Raw genomic sequence first — 24,738 nt, 5'->3', positions numbered from 1 at the left:
CTCTTTCTGTTATTGTGTTGACAGTCATTTATAAATCTACATTTCTTTTGCTCCAAGGACATTGAGACTGCGAGCCTGTGTTCGGGCTAAGCCTTGGCATTGTGCAGTTTCTTCCTGAACTGGTTTCCACTAAGAGAGCTTTTTTTCACATACCTTTTTTATATCTTCATATACTTTTCTCACCACTCAAAGTCATACATAATCACTAACAGGCCCCAAGGGCAAAGTGACGAAACATTTTATTGTCCCTCTCTTTTACTCTGTATCTGGCTCTCTCTTTCTGCCTCCTTCTCTTTTCTCTAACTCTGCGATTCTGTTTTTTTTTCCTTCCTACCACCTCCCACCAGCTGTCTCAAGAGCCCAACATCTCAATCACTCTCTTGTCTACAACTAATTTCCGAGTAACCCTCATTTCATTTCATCTTTTTTTTCTCTTTATAAAGAACTGATTCCTTTTCAGCACATTTGTAAATGGCCCAGTGATGTGTTCTACAATCTAGTCAATTACTGTTTCAGCCGGCAAGACTCCAGGGATCCGGAACATACATGGCCTGAAGGTACCTATCTCAATAATTGTTTCAGCTGCCTTACACAGAGAACGAGGGGAGGGGAGGAGAGGAGAGGGAGGGAAGTTAAGGCAAATGGATTGGTAACGCTGTGTTCCACTTATTGAAATGTCAATTGAAGTCAAGGCTCTCCTTTTCTTTCACTCATTTTCTTGCTCCCCTCGTCTATGTTTATGTATGGGGATGGCTGTCTGTGGCTGTTCCGGGGCTTTTCTCCATCTCTGTCTCCCTATATTCTTGTTTCTTATGCTGGGATAAGAGCAAAGTGTTTTGTTGAAATGATCTTTATCTCCCCTCCAGAGTATTTTGATCCTCTCATTCCATATGATAGAAAGAACATCAGCGTTGGCTAGAGCAAAAACTAAGTCAGTAAGAAGATGTCATTGTTCAGCCATGAAATTGTCATTACAAGCCCCCTCTGCCATTTACAAATGGCCTTCCACAGACCTCCCCATTTTATGTTAGGCATATGTTACTATTGAAACTCACTGCTAATTACCATGGGTTAAATGACTTGACACCCCCTCCATCTCTCCAGATGATCCATATTATATCCATCTCCATTTCAGTAATAAAATAAGCCCCCCTTTCAAATACTGGAAGTGCTTTATTTAATGTATCCTCTGAGGGGCTTTGGTAACAACCACTGATCTGTGTCAGGTTTTTTTTTTAAGGTCAGGGGGTCTGTTTTGAGAAGATGATGTTTTCCAAAAAACCTTTAGTCCTCTGGTAATCTTTCCCCTCTTTTCTCCCGTTTTTAATATAAAAGTAATTGGCTGAGGGGAGTCTTGTACACTGTTTAAATTAGGTCTTCCTGGGCACTAATTAAAGAGAGAATCCCTGTGCTTTAGTGGACCCAACACATCGGCCTTTTGACCTCAATTAAACGTGTTATTTTTAGTATCCCCTTTACAGCATCTTGTCTCTTCTTTTGTGTACGATATCTGGGTTGAGCATAGAGGTCTTTGGAGTAAACATAGATGTCCATGAATAGATGCAAAGAACGGTATACCCAATGAGGCATGAATTTCTTCATGTCTTAACTTCAAGGGATATTTATGATTATTGGACGTGGGATGGTATGAGGTACTTATTGATAGTCAGTGTATTACCGAAAGTATATGCCAGTCGACACGCCCTCCTGCACCACCACAGAAGCTTAGCAATGTGCTGTTGTGGACAGACCCAGCAACAAAAGGCATTTTAGCCACTTATAACAAGGTCTACCTAAAGAAAAATCATTCTCAGTTAAAATGTGTGTTATTTTTTTAGAATATTTTCACAGCTTTAAAACTATCATTATATACACTAAATACCGATACTGTGGTGAAAGACCAATATCTATCCAATAATATCAGTTGATGATACATCAGTGGGGCCCTAAATAGCAAAAATATAGTGTATAATTGTTACACCGATATTGATTTTTGACAGTTCAGATATACTGTAGTTATTACAATAACTATCAACAAGAACCTCATACAACCCCACATAGAATAATCCAAATTATTAAGGTCAGGGGGTCCAAATTATCCTTTTAAGTTTTTTTCTCCAACCGTTTGCCAAATTCTGTGTTATCTCTCTCATTTCCTCTAGTTTTAAGCCATATTTCTGTACTTTTATTCAAATATATTTTTGGTTCCACTCTCCTCTCCTTTCCTCCCTTTTTCCTTTTGCTGTCTGTCATCCTCTCCCCTCCTCTATGTGGACACCTCTTTCTTTCTTCTTCGTGTGCCTCCCCTTTCTCCTACGAAAGCCAATTAACCTTCAGGCTGAACTGAGAGCTTGTGTTTTGTTCTTGTTCATTAGGGGGTCTGGCCATATGTCTGTCTGTCTGCCTGTCTTTTGGCCTTGACCACTAAATGTGTGTGTGTGTCTGTGTGTGCGTGTGTGTGGGTCCTCTCACATTTGTGTGTATGTGTTTGCAGGTTAATACGAGACCTAACCCAGCCAATGACTGCACTCATGCTGTCCCAGACTCCATGGCTAACAACAGGTGAGCTTGCTAGGGCACGAGGAGCATGTTTCACTACCTGGAATAAACTTCAGTTGGATGGTTGACAGATGAGTAGAACTATGTCTGTGATACATAAGTCAGTGTGACTGTGCTGTGCTCTGTCCTCCAGCTTAAAAAAATCATCTGCTGAGCTGAAGAGGATCTTGACAAATGGGCAGGTGAGCCTGTGTTTTGGGTTTAAGTAGACTTTGACCGCTGTTATCTCACTGCTCCTGCTCTCACACCTAGTTTCCACTGACTGGAGCACATTCTCACAGTGGTTGGCTCCTCTATTGATTTTCTGTAATGCCAATTGAGGGCATGTTGGACAGAGTGTGTATTTGGTTATCGTCTCTTCATTGTGCTGCACTGGGAGCAGTGAGTCTGTAGGCTCCTGAGCGTGAGCCTGTTACAGTTATGTGTCTCCCTCTTTTATAAATACACACACACACACACACACACACACACACACACACACACACACACACACACAGTGGCTAGCGTGTCAGAAAGACAATTAAGCCAGCAGCCTCTCAGGTTTCTGCTGTAACACAGTGAACTAATAGAGTTGTTCTCTCCCTTCTCCTCCATCCTTTCATCCATCTCCTCTCATTCTCTCTACCTCCCTACTTTCATTGTGTTATCTAATCAATTGAGTTGAATTGGGGGGGGGCTTGTATGTGTTGTGTGCACGCATGCTTACATGCATGTAGGCCTGTCAGAATTTATTTACTTGGGCAATATGTTGTCCCAGAAATAATTGCGATATATTAGTATTTTAATTTTAAGACAATTTTATGTCAGTGATGTCATGATAATATAATAGCATAAATAGTGCAAGTACACCCTTTAAAATAGCAATGAACTTTTAATTCAGACAGCAGACGATGAGAGGATGGAAGCAACGCAGCCAGAAATAATAGCGAAACGTGTCTCAGCATACTCATTTCTTGTTCATTCAGCTACGGCACTGTGATAAAATGCTTAGCGCTGCATTCAAGTCTTATAATGGTGGGGAAACCCCTGCTGTTTATTGTGACATCATGTTGATTAAAATGTTGGTGCCATTCTTATGTAAACAAACACACACAAACGTGGATAGACTTTGTACGATATATAGACATGATCTCGGTCAGTTTTTCTGAAAGGAAAAACACTTTTTGCTGACCTTGATAAGTCAATAAAGTAATTATTGCTTCAGGCCTACATGTATGTTGTGATCCTGCCTCTTTCTGTCTGTACAACATTAGTTTTGGCAGCTCCACATTGATATCGTATCAGCCACAGTATAGGTGGGCATTCATCCAGACAAAACTGGCGTATTGACAGGACACCATTCGCCTGCGACCTCAATGAGCGCCACACAGACTCACAAACCAGTCATACACATGTTGAACCAGTTGCTCCAATGCAGCATGGACCGTGGCAAATAATTAAGAGATTCAAACACAATAGTCACTGTTAGAATACAGTAATTTTCACTCCAATACTCAATACCAGGATCAACACAACATGATAATTTGTGAAAATACATTCATGAATGACTATCCGGTGTAGTTCAATTAATTTCAGTTGAAATAAACACCTATATGAGGAGAAGGCTGTTGGTTACTCTTAAAAGTGTCATTTATAACTGTAGAGCTTTTGTGGAATGTTTTCCTTATTGTTTTTTTTGTGATTGTCCACACAATATCATCAGACAGGCAGTGCATTAACCTACTCCATCATTAGTGACATAACAGATTTAATCTTCCATATTCAACTTAATTTTTATTTGTATGTATAATAGCACCAAATCCTAATGGAAGTTATCTCAAGGCACTTTTCATAAGGAGCAGGTCTAGACCAACTTAACTTAAATCAGAACTACAAAATTATCCTACAGGAAAATTTTGACTGGTATTCTGAAAATCGGCAAGAAGAGGAAACATTAGACCGGCCATGTTGTGTCAGGCTACATTATATTACCAGCCTCTGACACTTTTTTTTTTTTTTTTTTTTTAATCAAAGTAGACTGGAACGACAACAGCCAACAAATTGTCGTTAAACTCTACATCAGTCACTCCCCCACTCACCCAAGCACAATGTCCTTTTATAAATTGGACAGCAAATGTTGTATTGATCTCCTCTTCTCCTCCTCCTGCCCCTCTGTGTTTTCTCTCCTTATGTTGCTGAACTTGGAGTGACCTGAATGCTTGTCTTGTTTATAGCCTCTGGTGACAATGTACCCCCCCCCCCTTTCTCTCTCTCACCTGTGTAGTTACACAGATCATCCACTGGTTGCGTGTCTTCTCATGTTATAACATCAAAGTACCTTTTGTGTACTTGTGTGTGTTTTTGTGGCTCTGCAGATAAATGCCCAAGACATCCACTACCAAGAGCAGCTTGGCCATGGAAACGGAGGCACAGTTTACAAGTAAGTGTTTGCTGGCTCCCACATTGAAGCACCAACATGACAAGGCCACAGCACAATAACGGATAGTGACACGGTAGCAATACAGTGCAAATATTCAGGAAGAATGTTGCAATTAGTCGCCAGTTTGAGACTGATGTGATATGATTGCTGACGTTTTTTCTGCTCATGTTTACGACAAACACATTACTCAGTAGGGTTCTGTGAAGGGTGTGCTACTGTCCACCACCTTTCCTCTGTCCCTTCGTCCGTCCATTTATCTCTGTGTTTGGTGTGACATCTATCAGGCTGTTTGTGTCTCTACCTGCATTTATTTATTCTGGTTTGAAGGTTGCAAACATATATGATATTGATTCGGGGCTGTAAGGTATGACAGCAATTGAGTTAATCTGTCTATAGTACAGCACATTACCTGCCACTATAGAAGAGCTCCATCCTTTCTGACGAGACAAATGTATTACTGCCCTGCTAACATTATGACAAGGTTGGCATTTGTATCACTCCTTCTATCCTTCTTTTCCCCACCTTGTGTTTCCTTCTTCCCATCAATCTTTAGCTATTGAGCTGTTTTATTGAGATTGAAGTATTGATCACTGCTCAGGCTAACCTTGACTTGACAGAGTGGTCTGCCTCACACGGTCCCCAGAAAACCCAGTAAATTTCCTACCTTGCAAATCCATGAGAATGTCTTTTTTTTATTTTCACCCCTTTCTTTCCAACCACCTTTTACAGTTTTATGACTTTGAGATAGTTTCATTAAGAGCCAATCTCTCATAGGTTCAGGAGAATAAGATTGCTGATAAGTTTGGCCCCAGAAATGGTTACACTGCACTGGTGAAGGCCAATACTGCAAGCCCAACAACTTCTCAGTCAATTTAGCCCCACAAAAAAATCCATATGCTTTGGTGCTGAAATTTTTTATGGTTGAAAAGAGATGATAAAAAAAATACAGACAAAACAAAAGCCTGGTTGTTTGTGTTATGTTGGCGTAGATTTTTTATTGCATGTCTATTTTAATTCAGATATATCTAATTTTTTACTTGAGCCCTAACATACTTGTTGACAGCTTGAAGATGTAGCCCTTAAAGCCTATCACAGATCACATTCTGTGGCTCACGTTCATACTACATGGTAATTCTAAGCAAGTTTTCCGCTGAGTTAGCATTAGTTCAGTAAACATCAACCATGTTTTGGACTGCCTCTTCCTCTTATTTTAAAGGAGGTCTACTCTGACTCCAACATGACACTGGAGATTCTGTCTTGATGATGAAAGCTAAAATTATACTGAATAGTGCCCTCAACCAGGCATTGCCAGCAAACCTAATGTCACCCACCAGTAGGTCCAGTCAAAAAACAGAACACCTACTCTATCAACCCAAATTTCTCATGCATTTAATTGCAAATACAGCAATAAAATTACTGTAATTATAGACCTCTGACTTGAGCTTTTTCATCGACATAAACATACATACAACCCTTGAGTAGGACAAAAGTTCTCAGATAGCACCGTTCAGATCCACCCTGGCGACCCAAATCACAGACACAACAGCACTTAAAGCAGGACCCTGTTTGACTACATGTCTTTGTGGAACAAGCTTGACTAATCGTTAAGGTACTTAAAGTACAACTTCAATAATCACCTTTTGCCATAAAAAAATAAATGAATAAAATCCCTTCCATAAATGCATTAAACAGAAAAGGCATAATATAATATGTTAGTGTTCTAAGCTTCCTGCCCCTTTATAACTAGTCATTAGAGCTCGAGGAAACTCAAAATTGTGAATTTATAACAAAATTGGTGTTAATTGTGTTGGTGGCCTTGACATCGGCTCCTAGAAATTTTCATCAGTAACTGTTAATTGCTTCCCCATTTCTTTAATTTTAATTATTTTGTCACAGTCAGAAAAAAGCTCCCAATTATTTAATATCGCTCTTCCCTTGGCCTCACCTTGTATTCAGTCTGGCTGGATTTTTCGCTTTAGCAGTTCCAGTCAACTTATTACAACTTACAAATAGAGTAATCTTTTCTTCTTTGTACATATCTCTTTAAAAGCATTTCATGCTAAAAGTGTATTTTAAGATAAACAGTGATGCCTTAAGCACATCAGAATTATCCAGTCTGTCCTCACAGAAGCTTTATCATGGTGGGATTTTCTTAAGGGTCTGGACAGGAAGCTGAGATTATCCAATCAGGTGCATAAAGAGATGAAAATGTGAAGAGTCCAGGTTGGAAGGATCACCTTAATCTACTGTCCAGTTCAATCAACCACAACCTCTGTGTTTAGAGACTGTACAGAGATAAAAGAAAGGAGCATTGCATTAGCATGGATTAGTCTAATTGTCCCCAATATATTTAAATGTCTTCATTAATTACAATGTTTACTTGTCAGCAGTATTCACAGTAGAACTCCTTTGAACAAAACATGTAGTTCTGTGTGGTAAAAAGAACAAACAAACTACTGTTTTCCTCTTCAAACTACTGGGCTGCCTCGCTGTGGCGTACCTGTTAGTTTTGTTGGAAAAGAAAGATGTTTTCTCCGTTAATGCATGTTTTCATTCTTTTGCTCCAGTTTTTATTTGGGTTTGGTGCATGCATTGCTTAAATATTACTGCAGCAGTTTTAAATTTTAAACATCCGCTGAAGAAACCAAAAAGTCTGCTGCTGATGCATGCTTAAAGGTAAACAGCGGTTTATTACAACTTGTGTTATGTTTTTGCAGATCTGGTCATTGGTCCTCTTACATTGTACTCAGCAAAGTAATTGGATCATAGCAACAGTCAGATGATCAAACAGTATGGAAGCTGCAGCTGACTAATTACTTTTGCCATGTGTCACATAGAGTTGCATCAGCTGCAAACTGAAGAAGGAGGCTAGGAGGTTACTGTCACCTCGGCATATCATGCATCACAGTCCTCCAGTGTGTGCTGTCCCCATTATTTGTCATTGGTCAGCTTTTAGAATTAATGCCAAATATCAACAGCTGATAAAATATGCCAGTGACAGGGTGCCCCTGTGGCTCAGTTGGTGGAAAGTCTGCCACAAGTACTGATGCTATCAGTCCTCTGCAGTGACCGCCAGTTTGACTCCCACCTGTGGCCTGTTAGCTGCGTATCATTCCTTCTGTCTCTACCCCCTTTCCTATTGTATCTACAGCTGTCACTATCAAATAAAGGTAAACTGTCCCAAAAATAATTAATTTTTATTTCAGCAGGCAAGTATTTATATAATTTTTTTTTTCCAGAGATGGAAAAATATCGGCCAGATGCATGTTTTCAGTATCATAGGCACACATGCACTTTTGTTTGGGTGTAAAACTCACTGAAAATTACTGTAGCTTTATCTGTATTGATTAGCTGTACTAAACAGTTTTTCCTGTGTCAAGCAGGAAATGAGCAATATTTTAAAATACTGTTTAGAAATGCAAAAACAGATTTTTGTTGATATGCTGATATTTTCCAACTCATTTTGGCCGATTGCAAATATAGATATATGCACACATTATGTTCCACCTAATTGCAGAGAACATCAAGTCTCTCCTGTATTGGAATTAACATTAATTATTATGCCTACCTTTATTGTAATGGCCCACGGGCAGATGCAGACATAAAATACAATGCTTTCCAAAATGTACACATTTGCTGGGCATAAAAAGAAAACTGCTGCGGACAGGTTCTTTTCACTGGTACCCGTTTCTCTTCGCTCTTCACATATTCATGGAACATTTGTAATGATCAGGATGACAGCTCCTAAGATGGGCAGTTAAATTTGTAGTGTTAAAAGAATGTAATTGGCTCAACCTGTCATGACTGATTCTGAGCAATAATTGTAAATAGCAACTATGCTATCTGTTTCAGACACCTCAAAAAACAAACCACAGACATACTTGCATCATTTGCACACAGGGTTAGAAAGTGGGTTATAAATCTACTTGCCTGAAGTTAATTTTTGCTTGCCCCTGTACAATTTTTTTTATTTATTAGAGATCAAATTAAGTCAAATAACAACAACAACTAAAATTAATGCCATGTTTAATCTGAGGCTACAGTTTCTATAAAATGTCAGAAAATAGTGAAAAATGTCTGTCCCAGTTTCTCAAAGTCCCTAGTCATTTCTTTAAATGTCACATTTTGGATACATTCGATACTAAATGAAGAAAAGCAAAAATCTCAATGTTTGAGAGGCTGAAAATAGCATTTTTTTTTTTGCCATTTTGCACAATTAATTAATTGAAACTAGTTGAATAGTTAAATTCAAAATTTTACCAAGTGAGTTGCCAGATTTACTTGCCCATTACTTATTGTTAAGCTCTGACGCATAATTAAAGCGTCTTCTTAACAGCCTGTCATATCAGCAGAATCAGAATTCATTTCAGACCAGTCCCGATATTTTATGCACCGAGGGCCTGGACAGGCCTCTTGCTTGCTTAGAAACCAATTCTCTGTCCTCTTCAGCCTCTACCCTTTGGTCCAGCTTATATTAGGCTTATCACGTGTGAAAAGCACTACCACTCCCCACCTTTTAACCTCTTAGCCCATTTATGACCCAGAGCCATTTAGACTCAATTGGATGTTACCAACACCTCAGCTCTCCATAGCCACAAGCTGACCCAGCCATCTATCAATGTCAGCCTTTGGTTTTTATTACACACTCTCTCAGAGGTCCATCTTGTCCACCAATCTAACTGACTCTATGGCTTATAAATACAATAACAAGGACACACAGGCTATTTTCATGACTCATGGATCCAGCAGTGCAATTAAAACAAGCACATTTGCCTGGCTGTGACTGTGGTGACATCTACTTAGACACCCACAGCTGTTCCTTTAGTCTCACAGACCATTTTCTCCATTGATTTTGTTTTTTCACCTCATTGATTAGACTGTACATTGAAGGGCCAAACCTCTTTGGTTAATTGGTGGTAACATGGTATCTTGTATCCAGATATTTTCAGATTGTGCCTAGAGCGAGTTGAATGGGATTGCAATTTAAACCTGGTTTCACAGTGCCTCTCAAGTGCATTTTAAGTGAACTCTTTTGATTGGTTTTGACGTACCTGCTTGTACTTGCTTTTGATTTTATTTTGGTAAATAAACTGTCTCTCCTGAGCAGAGAATATGAAATGTGTTTTGAAGATTGTGGTGGCTGTTTGATACTTCATCTTGTTAAGCATGGTGTAGTGGGTTGGAATAGGTAAATCAGATTTGTTTTGAAATTAGTTGTAAATGCTTAACTATAAGGCTGATGAAGCACTCCTTAAATTCAGTCTAATGCAACATCTCTTTAATAAATCCTACTAGGGTTGAGATGACGGACAATGCTATTTGTCCATTGCGATGTTTGACAGTCATCAACCAGTGAGCCCCCTACCATCGTAAAAGCCTTCTGTATTTTAGGGAGTATGTCCATTTAGAGTTGCCATAGAGTTGTTCATTTTTTGGCGTTGCTGTTGCTGCTATTCATTTCTGCTGTGTTGTGTTTAGAATTTTCTTTTTAAACACAGCTAAGTTACCGACGTGGTGCTGAGATCAAGATCCTTTTAGACCCGGCAACCATATCATTGTACATTACAGTGTTTCACTGTGTACATCATCAAATGCCAATTTAGTAGATATCACCCAACCCTAAATCCTATGTTCTTGAAGGTTACAATGCTTATTTGATTCCCTTATCAATGACCAACCAGTGACTAATGTATTTGGCTGCTCTAATGCTATTTTCACAGTTTTTTTTCACAGAGTTCACAGAGGCAGAGAGTTCACAGAGAATGGCATTTGATGTTTATATGAGAAAAAAATGATGCTTGAGACAAACCTGATGATTTCTGTAATGTAAAGCATGAGTTCCTTTTACTGTAGCCATTTTTTCCTGTATCAGTGCCCCTCAAAGAGCAATATATTTATCATTACATGGACACAAATATATGGCAGAACTTCAAAAATTATGTCTACATTTGTCACTCATGCTGAATATTTGGACTTATTGAAATCAATAAGTTTTTCTCCAGATAATAAAAAATTATCTAATGGTTAAAAACCTGAAAGTGTAATCTGAAACCTGATTGGAAAAAAAAATACATTCACTTACAAAATTTTAAAAAACAACTGGTTAGTCTTTTGCAGCCTCGAGCTAAATGATTATGAAATGATTGTGGTATGATTGTTTGATTATTTGGTATCCACTGGAGGTTAGAGTGACACAGTGATGTTCCAATTAATCTTAAATGGGACATAGTCTAAACTGTGAAACCTACAATAATAATAATTTGTGCCTGTCCTGTGATTTGGATATGCTCTTTTATGGCTTCTTCTTTGGCCCATGCTACACCTTCCAGTAAGTCCATGAAAATCAGGTCAGTTGGTTTTCCTTAATTCTGCTGACAAACAGACAGGCATCACTGAAAACATAATCTCCATGGCAGAGGTAATATGAACAGAAAGTATACATGGAACAAACTTCTGCTGTAACACTTACTGCCTGTAGGTGTTGCAAGATGTGCAATTTTAGCAGCTCTTATGTTCCTAGAGATGGCTAAACTGTTTCAGCTGTTACTTTCCTATCCTGGAGGTGGCGCAGTGTGGCATGTGTAGATCTGGTCTGACAATGAGTGAATGGTAGATTCATAACGATTAATCAATTCTTAAATTAATAGGCAACTGTTTTGATTATTGATTGATCAGTTTGAATACTTTTTTAAGAAAAAAAAAGTCAAAATCCTTGGACCCCACCTTCTTAAATGTGAATGTTTTCAGGTTGTTGTATTTTTGGGTTGTGGGCAAAATAAGATTTGAGGAAATCATCTTGGGCTTTAGCAAACAGTAATCCACATTTTCACAATTCTTTGATATTTTTCAGACCAAACAGCCAGTCGATTAATTGAGAAAATAATTGACAAGGAATATAATATTTTTATCAATGAAAGTAAACATACTCCTTCATAGCTGCTGGCCCATACACCATCTCGTTAACAGACATCTGAGGGCAGTGTAGATGTAAGGCAGTTTTACAGCAAATGGCAAACCAACAACTGTTGTGCTGTTGTAATTTCTCTCTCAGCCACAAGAGGCCATTTCTCAAAAGTGATATCAAAGTCCATCTGTGGAACTGAGAAATATTTACTTTCACTTCTTAGCATGCCAAGATATAAACAAGCCTTTCAACTTTGACGTTTGAGCTTCTCAGCCTTTATTTAGCAAGCTTTAGTCTGTACATTATGTCTGTCTGTGAGTGTCTGTGTTTTGGTTTCTGTCTGTGTGTCAGTTAGGAGACTCATTACAGGCGTATCAGGTGAGAGAGTCAGGGAGGGAGAAGGCAGGCCCGTCATCCATGTGGCGGTGTAAAAGTACCACGTTAGCCCTGATCCAGGAGGCCGGTCTCTCTAACCCGCAGCCCCGACTTCAGAGACATAGAGAGAGGCCCTATGAATACTGCATGATGGAGCTTTTATTACAGAGCGAGCTAGAGTGTAAATAAGATCCAGGCAATGGGGCACGTTTACTGGGGTCAGATCAGGGGGAAGTGGCGGGGGGTGGCTATGTAACCTTGTCCCCATGTCTCCCGCTGTCACAAGCCTGTCACTGTAACTCATACAGGGATGTTCGGCCCTGAGGTGGTCAAGGACAGTCTGAGAATAAAGCTTTAAACAAGCAGTAGTCACACCATATTTCCTGCTCAAAAACATGCCTTTAAAGCACTTTTTTTTTTTTTTTTAAATTGTGATTTCTTAAATGCACAATTAAAGTTCTGCCTCTAGAGGTCTCTCTCCTGTAGTTTGATGATATCTGAAGTAGCATGGGGTCATGAGAGTTATTTTTTTTTGTTAAATAAACACCATTTCAGATGACAATCTATCTGGCATGACTCGGGCAGAAATAGTGTTCATGAATAAGGCAATACTAAAATTTTGTTCTTGTCACATTTAGTCAACAGCTCAACATATCTATAACAGGTACACCATTTTTAGAAATTTTAATGGAGAAATGTTGCATATTATAGCTTTAACTCTTGTATATCTAACTTAGACATAAAGTTTATCATGTAAGTATTAGTGTACACAATTTAACCGTTCTTTATGAACATAAACAAAAACAGCATTGGCTTTAATACATACATGTGAGACTGTGCATGTAGGTACATATGCACACAAACGCAGATGAAAGTTATTTGCATGGTATCACGTGCACACAAAGCTTAATTTCTCATGTGTTTAAGTCGTAGTAAGGTGAATTCAGCTATGGGCTGGATATGTCTTTCAGCATGACTTCTCATTGGGAACTACAAGTTGTTAAGCATGGTGAAGACCTGGTGTAATCTCTTTTCAGACTGCCTTACACACATTCAACCTGCCCAGTCAGTATTTAACATGTCTACCCCTGCGATCTTGCCTCAATTAACATCTTCATCTTAATTAAGAGGCAGCAGTCATGCTTAACTGATATTGATTGTAGCTTAAAGGAAGACCGAGACATCAAAATGGAAACAAGGCCATCAGCCTTATGTGCAAAGAACTCTTTTCTAGAAAAGACGGTGCTTAAGATCAAAAACACCAGCACTCTTGGGGCAAAAAGAAAATACACTGTCCATTTAAGTCAGACGAAGGCATATGGTTTGTTTTAATAACTATGAACTTTATTTGAATCTTTTGCCTTTCCATATTTTGTATCTTTTATCTGCGAACTTTTAGGCACAGCTTGCCATGTGGCTTAAAACAGTTCAGCATGTTATAGAAGCTGACATCAGTAATATTTTCACAATTTTGAACTTCCTACAAATGAAAGGAAATTGAGACCTTGCCATAAATCATAAAATTAATGAATAGTTGAATATAATTGGTTAATGTGGATTCTCTCTGGATACCTTGGGTTTTTCTTTTAATTTAATCTCTAAAAGGTCTTTAGTTTTGCTTTTGACTTCAGCTGTGACAAGACTGTTATCAAAGATGTAAAAACTAAAATGCAAACTGAAATTTTATATACAGTACAGTACAGTATGGCAGAGCTACAGTTGACACTGGTCTCTGTTTGTCCTGACTGTGGGTAAATACTTGACATGGCACTAATAGGTGTCATTAATTAAAGGCCTGGGCCAGTTTTGAGGTGTCTGGCCGAAGAGCAACGTGATACTCCAATCTAAGACACATTAATCACACCTTGCACCATACACACTCTCTCTGGGAGACCCGCTGACAGGTGAGTAGCCACGTATCACGTTCACCAAGCCTGCTTGCAAGCTAACCAGACTGTGTGACGTCTACTGTCCCCACCTCAACTCCATCACCTGACAGCTGTTGGACAGTATTCGTCCTTGAGGATTGTATGTTGAGAGGTCCTCAGGTATTGTCACTGGTGCCGTAAACTAACCTTCAAGGGCTGTAACTAAAGCCGATGTTTGGCATTAAGGAGTTTGATAATTAAATCATTACGGTGACGGTCTGTGACTGCTGCTTCACTTGCAACTCAAAACTCTGTCTGGAACAACGTGTGATAGGGCTGACTGGATCTGGTTTTGGGTTGTGACCTCTGACCTTTAACAGAAATGACAGAGGCATTTTGTCATGCTGACTCGACTATTGATCAGAAACACAGAAAACCTGTGGAGTTTCGTATGTCATTGTCATTTATGTCCTCTCATTACCCTTTAGTTGAACTTATTCACCATTTGAAGTACATTATAAGTACATTAACAATTTGTGATTGCTCTGATCAATATTTATTTATCAACAACATCACAACAGTAACAGAGCGTTTCTGCAGGGTGTATGATGGATATACCAGGGCTGTGGCTTAAAGGTGAAAATATACTCTATGATCAGAGCTCATCACTTAAAAGAAAGGTTAAAAAATAGATGGAAGAAAAAACTACTATACTACTTATACTTTTTTGAAGCAGTGTGCATAAGACTGTGATTGCACTGCCATAACCATGTCATGAATACAAAGTTGACATTGAGGTGTCTTTCTTGTGACAGCTTGACATTAATCAAGACATAATAATCTTTCATAAACATGCCATGGCAGGCTTAATTGTCATAATTAAAGAAACTATTTAGCTTTATCTATTAACGTTACATTGGCTGTCATGAGAGCGTTATAAATGTCATGAATATTTTGTTCATTGATGTCAGTGGTACGTTTTAGATGCCATTAGGATTTACTGCACCGTAAAATCCTTCTATAACAGTGTCATGAAAAACTCCCTTGACTTCAGCTGTGGTGTTACTATTTGGACTTGACATAAAGATGTCATTAAGTTTTATTACATTGTCAAATGCTTTTATAATTGTGTCATTGTTACCAGTGTTGTCGTGGTTAATGTCAAATTGTTATAACAAAGACTTGTCAACTTTGCACGAAAATGCAAAACCACTGCATATGACAGTATAATTTAATGTTAACAAATAAAACTAAATCATTTCTGTAGGTTTGATAATTAGGCTTGCTAGGACAGGTTTATGACAGATTATGATGACTTGATAAATGTCAAGTTGTTGTAAGAAGTTCATCATCAACAGTGTCAACTTTGCATTAAAAATGACAAGATTGATTGAATGACGCTATGACAACAGTCAAAAACCTTCACAAAGACTCCTGAATGTTTATGACAGATGTCATGACATGGCTATGGTGGTGTCATGTCAGTGTTATGCACACCCCATCAATCAAAGTGTTACCAGCTACTGTAAGTTTAAAAATCAAAACACAAAAACTCAAGTTACTGTTAAAATAAAAAGTGACTGCTCTCATCATTTTTGTTTCATATCATCTTCTGCTTTGTCCCTCCAGAGCGTACCATCTTCTTGGCAAGCGAGTTTTAGCTGTCAAGGTGAGAACTCCTCCCTTTCTGGTGATAATAAACTTGACACTCAGTCTGTTCCGTCCTATCAGAACATCAACAGAACTTGTTAATTTTGCGTTTATTTAAGGCTGGACCTTTTTTCCCCACATTTGATTACAGGTCATTCCTCTGGATATCACGGTGGAATTACAGAAGCAGATCATGTCAGAATTAGAAATCCTCTACAAGGTTAGTTTTTTCACCACAACCCCCCCCAGTCCCCCCTGGTTCCTGTCCAACCAGATCTACACTGTGAATAACCCATGAGTCCTTAACTAATGAAGTGTTATTTATCGCCTCTGGACTTACAATGTAAGCCAGGGATCAGCGGTACATAGACACACATGCAACATACACATGGACCAGCCATGTGAGTTTACTGACGACTGTCCCTTTGTGCTCGGCGAGAATTTTTTTTTCTTCAGTGTCCCGCAACCGTCATGAATTCGACTTTCAGCTGTCACAGACTTACAACCACTGTCCCAAATTGAAGTTCTGTTTTTCATTTTTGAGTCACTTTGACTCTCTCTCTTGTCCACCATAGAAGTTGTGCAAGATATTTCCTGCATTTACTTGATTGTTTTGACACAGTCATTTTTCATTATCCTTTCCGTTTTTGGTCGAGTTACTATTTCTTTTTTTTACTGTTTGATAAATAAATACGTCACTGCAAACTACAGCACAAATGCAAACCTCTTTTTTGAGATACAGCAATGGAATTTTTTTTTAACATATCTCATAGTAAATACTTAATTTTATTTTTAACACCATGACAGTGTGAAATCATGTATATGATTTTGCATAATGTTTGTGTTGATGCCACTTCATATTTTTTTAATTCATACACTGAACAATTAATGTGATGTAGGTCTTTATTTTTCGCAATGCATAAGGACAATATGTCCCAGAATTGTCCCAGATGCTGTAACTTTCTAGGTGCTATTTTTATTGCCCCTGGAACAACAGGATGTCCTTAATATCGAGCTCTGGCTAGCCCTCTTCCCATGCAGCGTATGTAGGATTAAATCATAAATAAAAAATTCTTTCCAAACAGAAACAGATGATGGATTTCAAATTGATGCTCCTGAGTCATGCTTTTGAGCTCTAACTATCATCACTTAAGTAGGAATGATCACGAGCTAGAGCTCTTCTGCAGTCAAATTCCTGATCACATAGTCTCTTTTCGCTCAGCTTCATAATGAGATTAATGTATTAACAAATTCTTTCTGTATCACAGATAAATATTGTGGCATGCTCTTTAATGATCAGTTTGTCTCTTCTCTTGATTACAGTGTGATTCACCCTACATCATCACTTTCTTCAGTGCCTTTTTTGTAGAGAACAGGATATCAATATGCACAGAATTTATGGACGGTGAGTTTCTCTGTGGCTTAAGCCAGTATATGACATGTTTGTCTTTCTTTGCGAGCCACAGCTGTGTTGAAGAGACTTTGGGGAACTGTCCTCCGTCTCTCTACCATGCATCCATTTACACTTCTGCAGATCAAGAGAACGTCTTATCGCTGTGAGCTGCTTAGCATGCCCGTGTGCTAAAAGCTACAAGGGTGCAATAAATCTTGACTTAAGTGCATTTGTAGGTGTGTTTGTATGTGTGTGTCTGGTTTGGCGTGAGAAGGGGGACTGTCTATGTTTTTAGGTGTGTCTGTTTGTCCAAGTGTGTGTTAATGCAGTGATTCCCCTGTTTCACGCTTTGGCCAGCTTGTCAGCAAAGTCTGTCTAACCCTTCAGCTCTCTTTACTTCAGGAAACTTTTCTTTGATCAGTCATTTCCAGTTGTACTTGATTATTGCAAACAAGAATATATGGTGTTATTAAAATCGGACCACATGCAGAAACATCAATTAATTCTTATTATTGTTTTAACGGATACAATTAAAGTGACAATAAGAGGAATAATAACAAACAGTGAATATAGTCATTGTACTTGTGTTGACTCACTTACTTGTAGCTAATTAAAGATGCCCTCCAGGCATGTATGAAGACACTAGAAAATAATGTGTCTGCGTACATTTTTCAAAAAAGTGTATGTATGTATGTATTATTGTAAGTCATCTACCTCATTAAATATTCCAGAATCTTTTTTGTCCAGCACAGTGACGCTCAAACATTCAACTGTAGGAACAAGAAGGAACTTTTTTTTTAATGGAGGAGGATTTTACATAGTTATTTTGTGTGAATTTGAAGTCTAAGAGGATCAACTGTTTTTTCATGACATGGGTGCCAGTTTGGGCTTCACAGCATTGTGCAGATGCTGGATCTGGATGAAATTGCAAGAAACTGTTTTTTGTTTGGATATGTGTGGGGTGTTACAACCTGGATGGTGTGTTGTGCGAAAAAGACTGTTATGCAATTATTTGAGAAACCGTACAAAATCTGTCTCATAATATCAATGCTTGAATGAATAATTTGTCTTTTGCAGGTGGTTCTCTGGATGTCTATAAAAGAATACCAGAGCATGTGTTGGGGAGGATCGCAGTGGCAGTAAGTTTACATGAAATACTTCTAATCTCCCCATTAGTCACTTGATTACTGAGAGAAAAACATTTCAGTTGAGAGCTGGTGTTTTTTGAAACATTTATTTAAAGCTACTACAAGGAACTTGTAATATTTTGTTGATTTTGGAGGCCCTTGTGGACAAAAGCAGTAATGTTACCACCACCATAAACACAACATCAACATATAACATCAAAAATAAAATGATTTGGATAAAAAATTTCCCTTCCTCCTTTTAAGTGGATAATGTAGCCAATATTTTCACTGATGGTCTTGTTTACATATGTAGGTCATTTAGATGCATCAGTATTAAATTAAGACTTTTTCATAACCAGTTAAAAACTACTTGTAGTAGGTTGAAGTGTGTAATCTATTAGAGTGCCTTAGAGTGTGATCGTCCATGTGTGCCAGACAGTCACAGTTTTCAGTGTGACCTGTTATTTGTTTGCCGGATACAGGACAGGTCTGACAGGAAAATTCATTTTATTAATAAGATAAAAGAAAAGAGAACCACAGGTGTGAATTTTTCAATTAGCTTCTATTTGGTGAAGTGATGGACAAAGTCATTGTTGTTTTCCCCTTTTCTCCCTCCCTTTCTACTCTCAGTTAAAACTAGCATTTTGATAGAAATGGCCTTGATGTTGATAAATACATGTCTCTTTTCCACCCTCATTATCCTTCTCCTATCTCCAGCTCCTCTTTTCTGTCTCCCCCCTTTAACTTTGTCCGTAATCAAACAATGACAGCTATTTAGTCAGTGTTAATTCCAATTCACAGCTTTCCCTCCTTTCCACTGTCACAGTTGTTAATTATCACAGAAGGAAAAGCACCCAAGAGGGTGTGAGTGAAGCTGCACACTGCCTATGTGGCACTCACACCACAACCTTTTGAGGCAGCAGGACTTCAGAGAGCTTTTGTGCTTCCTTAATTTGTCTCAGAGGTTGTCGAAGGATGACAGAAAGCTAGAGGCTAGAATCAACTCATCCCATGCATCCCATAAATGAAAAAATACCCACCTTGGGAGATGAGTAATACTTAAACAAAAATATAATGATTTTATGAATGTTGTATGATTCTAGCCAGGCAAGTGGAGTTATATAAGTGCAACCAATAATACACTGCATAAAGATGACAAACAAGTGCCTGTCCACTCTTACCTATTTAACAAAATATATTGCTCCTTCCAGTGTGTTTTTAACCCTGGTGTTTTCTCCCAGTCAGTTGTACACATAACACCTCCAAGGAGACACAGCAAGGAGGAATTCTTTGTTCCCTAATAAACTCAGTGAATTTCATTTAATGCGAAGGAGCAAAGCCTCAATACCGAGGTCCTCCCTCATTACACTGCTGCTGGAATTCACAGTGTATGTAACAGAGCCCTCCTATATGGGCTCCATTACATACACTGTGGCTGCTGTAGAAGTTTATTCATGTCAGAGCTATGTGATATGGACAAAATCTTTTTTTTTTTTTTTTTTTTTTTTTTTATTCACTTAATACCTGTATTGATAGTTATCAATATTGTGACAACATTGTAGGGATTACTGTTGGTACTTTCTCATAATATTAGCACAATGAGATTTTTGATAATCATCAGTAATGTGGATACAATCACTAAATGTGTAAAAGCAAGCAATAAAACAGCTAGAACACTTTACTGTATTGCAGCCTTTAAAACCAGGAAAAGACAACACTTATGCCATGTAACGGTATAACAATATCCAAAATCTAAGGCTTTATCTAATGTCATATCACAGTATTGACATAATATTGATATATTGTCCTGCCCGTATTCATTCATTTACTGTCTGAAAACTCCAGCACTCTCTGATGAGGGCAAAACACACACACACACACACACAGTACTAACATTTAACCACAAGGACCACCAGCAATTATGCCCACGAATATGTCCATTCTAGAGAAGAATAAGAATGCAATAGAGAATATAGATGAGCTACATGATCCAGCAGCAAATAAGTCAATAAAGAGTTACCCTTACTTTTCTTTGTGGTGTGCATGACACTTGTTGTTAGTAGTTGTAGTGATAATAAAATCACAACTCTTCCAAAATGCAGCTTTTTCCAAACCACTGTCAACTATTAGGAACACACTTCAACTCCTCCCTGACGCTCTGCATGGTGCATTATACCTGACAATAACTGACACATGTAAAGCTTGTGAATAAAAATGCGTATGTACAAGATTTATACTGTTTATGATATAGTTAATAAACAATTTTTCATACAGTGTGCTCTGCACAATTAAAAGGCAAAAGTTACATTAGCCTAATCTATTAAAAAACAAAAAAGGGCAGAGCCCATCCCGAATTGACTCAACGTGTCAGGGCCTGTTGGGTCTCGACAGGCTTGCAGACCTCTAGTATCCAGTTGACCTTTTTTGTCCAGAATGCCACAGGCCATTGTCTCATAGCACATTTCTGGGACGCCTCACTCATCTGCCAATCTGCAAGAAACGGGGTAACTGTACCAACCTAACTTCTAAATGTAAGGTTTAAAAATTGGCCACAATCTGCTTTCTAACAACAGGCTCTCACAAGAATGATAATCAGAGCTAATGCACCCTCTGGTCCTCATTCAGGAAACAGATAGCACTACTCCTGATTACCAGTCCAAGAGCAACATCAATACACCATTAGAGACACGTGTGAACCATGACAGCACAGCAGTATCCAACCCTTTTAACATTTCAGGGTGAATGTTGTCTAACCCACCTGGCCTCTTAGGAGCTCACTGACCACCTTAATGACGTGTGCCATGACAGCCAAGTTGTGATGTGTAAACAGGGTCACTGTAATTTTCTCCCTACCTATAACTTCAGTTTGTAGACATCAACTGGAGGTAACCACTCCACATTAACCAAATTAATTAATTATACAGACATGTGTGCTGGTTAAACATGGAATGATGTTGATATTAATAGATTTTTTCTTTCATTGGTGCCTCTAGGTAGTGAAAGGTCTAACGTATCTGTGGAGCCTGAAGATACTTCACAGAGGTGAGTATGGTTGTGTGCAGGCTGTGTGTTTATTAAAAAAAGAGCAGAGTTGATAAAGACAAGCTACAGAGTGCTGATGTTGCAGTTCTCTGAAGCAGTTTGTCTCCGCAGATGTCAAGCCTTCCAATATGCTGGTGAACACCCGGGGACAAGTCAAGCTCTGTGACTTTGGTGTCAGCACGCAGGTACGCTGATTTGTTTGTGTGAGCATGATAGATAGATAGAGAGAGAAGAAAAACAATCGTCTACAGCTGCATCGCCACAGTCCTGTGCAATCTGTGTGTGTGTGTGTGTGTGTGTGGACAGATCCGTGTGCATATGGTCAACCTGTCAATCACTGCATTCATTTTCAACTCAAAACATCAGCGCTGTCCCAGGGGTCTTCCTCTCACATTAACTTCCCCCCCCCCCCCCGCCTCCATTGTTCTGCAGCCTCCAAAAAAAATCACTTGTTATAATTATGACCCGCACACACCACGGCGAAGCCTCATTGATATGTATTCAGGAGATGTGGGGAAAGCGTGGGTGGCAGACAATAGCTCAGTCATTGTGTGTGTGTGTGTGTGTGTGTGTGTGTGTGTGTGTGTGTGTGTGTGTGTGTGTGTGTGTGTGTGTGTGTGTGGCAGTGTGTGTGTTTGTAATGTAATCATCAGGGACAGACCTTCACCATTCCCCCAAACATCAACCCCGAGGACTCTGTCTCCCTTTTCAGACACACACACACACACACACACACACACACACACACACACACAAACCCTCCTTTCTGTTGCAAATATGTTATTCATTTTTAACCTCCGCTTGCTTGGAAGCTCCAAGGTGAATTTTACACCCTGTATGTGTAACACTAGCAGGACTGACTTGTCCTCTGTCTTTTTAACTCTGTTTTTCTGTTTACCTCTCTGTCACACATATACACTCCCCCTCCCCCTCCCCCTCCCACACACTGTAGGGCACATTCCAAAAAAAAAAGCCATAGGGGAACAGACACTCATTATCACAGTCCTGTCATTGATGGCATGTGCCATTGTATCCACACACACACAGACTCACTAATGTCTCCTTGTCTTACTCCTGTTCCCTTGTGCGAGGGTTGAGAGCAGCCCAAAATATCAACCTGACATGTCAATAGATTTAGATAATGTAAGTTCAGCGCCTGTCTTTTTTTATTTCCTAATATAGGTCAATGAAGTAATGACTCATAAAAGTTGTTTACACAGGTTAAAGCAATAAATGGCATTTTTTGAAGTGGGGTTATATGATATACTTATCCATGTTCGGTGTATTACCTATGGTAGATGGCAATCAACATGCTCCCAGTTTGGAGAAGCAGCAGGAGTACCAATGTGGTAAGCTAAGCAATGTGCTGCTGTGAACAGGTTCAGCAGCAAAACTTATTGTAGCCACCAAAGGATTAATACCACTTTAAGTGTGCACTCTATGTAGAGTATTTTCACTGCTTTGCCTTGCCATCGCACAGCCTTTTGTGATGGGAAAGCACCGTTACATAAGCCAGATGTCACTCTTTCCAAAACCAGACTCCTTTGATAAAAAAAACAAGTAATTTTGCCTTGCAGAACATGGGAGTTGCTGGTCTTTCATTGCCTCGATCGGCTAGTTTGTTTGTGTTATTGTGTGACTTTGGTGTTTTAAAAGGATAGTTCAGATTTATGCAAGTCACACAAATAAACAAACACATCAAGGCAGCAGTAGACCAGCAAGTCCTGTGTTCTGTGAGGTAATATTACAGTTTTTGGAACAAGAGTTTGGTGACTTTGGAGAGAATGATTTTTGTAAAGGTGGTTTTCTGTTGGAAAAGGCTGTTTGACAGCAAGGTAAAGCAGTGAAAATATTCTAAATATGGCATACATTTCAACTGATATTGATTTTTTTTTTCAAGGTGCCTAAAATAAATTTCACTGCTCACCCTGTCCACAGCAGTACATTGCTTAGAGACTGTGTTCACCAAGCGTTTTTTTTTCCCAGCTGAAAACACCAGGTGCTCTACTGAAAACGCTCTGAGCGCATGAGAGCGCTTTGAAGGCACAGCGTTACTTCAGCCAAGACGCTTTGGTTGCTATGATATGGAATATCACTGGAAATAATGATTCATTTATTATTTTAAATATCTAATTTCCTAGACAGTTTATGTTATCAGCAAATACTGGAAAAGAGAAAAAGGACAGACCTGCCAGGCTATGTAGGTTCATGAGATGTGTGGCCAAGGAAACATCTTAGCAAGTACCATCGATTGGTTGAAGAGTTGAAGTGGGATGGAGCTCAGTTTAAGGAGTTAGAGCAGGACACAGTTTCTGGTAGCCTGTTTGTCCCACCCCTCCACCGTGGTGACTGGATGGCTGTGTAAAAAGTGACAGAGACGACCACTGCGTTTTTCCCAAAGTTGAACTTTTGTCAGCTCTTGACGACCAGAAAAACTGCCAAGTGCTCAGCGCAGAATTGATGCTCAGTGCCTCATCATGCTTTGGGCATTTGTAGCAGAGTGGCAGAAAAATTTAAAAACGCTGGCCCCAAGAAAAAACGCTTTGGTGGAGACAGCCCCTTTGTTTCCAACACTGGGACTCCTGCTGCCAACTGCCATTTAATGTAAGTAATAGAATGACTGTGGATAAGTACCTCTTACAACCCTACTTCAAAAAATCTGAACTAATGGTCTGAATTTCTAATGGTATGCAGCTTAATTATTTGCTTATCCAATGTTAATTAATATCATTTACAGCTGGTGAATTCTATTGCCAAAACGTACGTGGGAACTAACGCATACATGGCGGTGAGTGAGTCCTTTAAGTTCAATCTCATGTCAGATCATTTTAAAGTTGCACTAATGAAGATGTGAGTAAGCAAAGGAATCAGAGCCTCGAACTCAGCCCTTACAGTTTTTCTTTTTGCTCCACAGCCGGAAAGGATATCGGGAGAACAGTATGGTATCCATGCAGATGTCTGGAGTGTGGGAATCTCTTTCATGGAGGTACAGCAATCTATCATATATGACATCATGCTATATTTGGTATTTGTACACAGAGAAAAGTGTGGGAAATTTATAGACACAGTGTCTTCAGACTGACTGTTTCTCTAAGATGCATATGTGTTTGTGTTTCCATGTGCATGTGCATCAGTATCTCTGTTCCTCTCACTCAGTGGCGTTGATCGAGTGCCTGACTGACGCCCTGCGTTTTCAAATAACATTTCATTTTCAGTATAACACTTTCCTCGTCTCTTGTCCTCCCTCTGACGTTATTGATTCCCCATCTGTTTCAGTCCACAGTTCTCCCTCTGCAGCATAACAAATGATTTGGGCTTCTGCCTCGCCTTTGTTTGTCAATAATGTTTAATATCATAACAATTATAACAATAATAGATGAGTTCACAGGGAAGGACCCACG

The 24,738-nt window shown here is 39.0% G+C and overlaps 1 protein-coding gene across 1 annotated transcript in view; it reads left to right on the top strand.

Moving 5' to 3' along the window:
* The window catches only part of map2k5 (mitogen-activated protein kinase kinase 5), a 73,925-nt gene that overhangs the window by 11,078 nt on the left and 38,109 nt on the right, over nt 1-24,738 (top strand). Inside the window, exons 5-16 of the mRNA XM_084745128.1 lie at nt 517-557; nt 2,495-2,562; nt 2,693-2,741; nt 4,914-4,978; nt 15,755-15,794; nt 15,927-15,995; nt 17,099-17,180; nt 18,246-18,307; nt 21,289-21,337; nt 21,449-21,522; nt 24,075-24,125; nt 24,252-24,323. Coding sequence (XP_084601254.1) covers nt 517-557; nt 2,495-2,562; nt 2,693-2,741; nt 4,914-4,978; nt 15,755-15,794; nt 15,927-15,995; nt 17,099-17,180; nt 18,246-18,307; nt 21,289-21,337; nt 21,449-21,522; nt 24,075-24,125; nt 24,252-24,323 — 722 coding nt within the window. The remainder of the gene's footprint in view (nt 1-516; nt 558-2,494; nt 2,563-2,692; nt 2,742-4,913; nt 4,979-15,754; nt 15,795-15,926; nt 15,996-17,098; nt 17,181-18,245; nt 18,308-21,288; nt 21,338-21,448; nt 21,523-24,074; nt 24,126-24,251; nt 24,324-24,738) is intronic.

The sequence above is a fragment of the Lutjanus erythropterus genome, chromosome 1 (assembly GCF_056507025.1).
Source record: "Lutjanus erythropterus isolate fLutEry1 chromosome 1, fLutEry1.hap2, whole genome shotgun sequence".
Classification (NCBI taxonomy): Eukaryota; Metazoa; Chordata; class Actinopteri; order Lutjaniformes; family Lutjanidae; genus Lutjanus; species Lutjanus erythropterus.
This window is presented reverse-complemented; position numbering and strand designations above follow the sequence as displayed.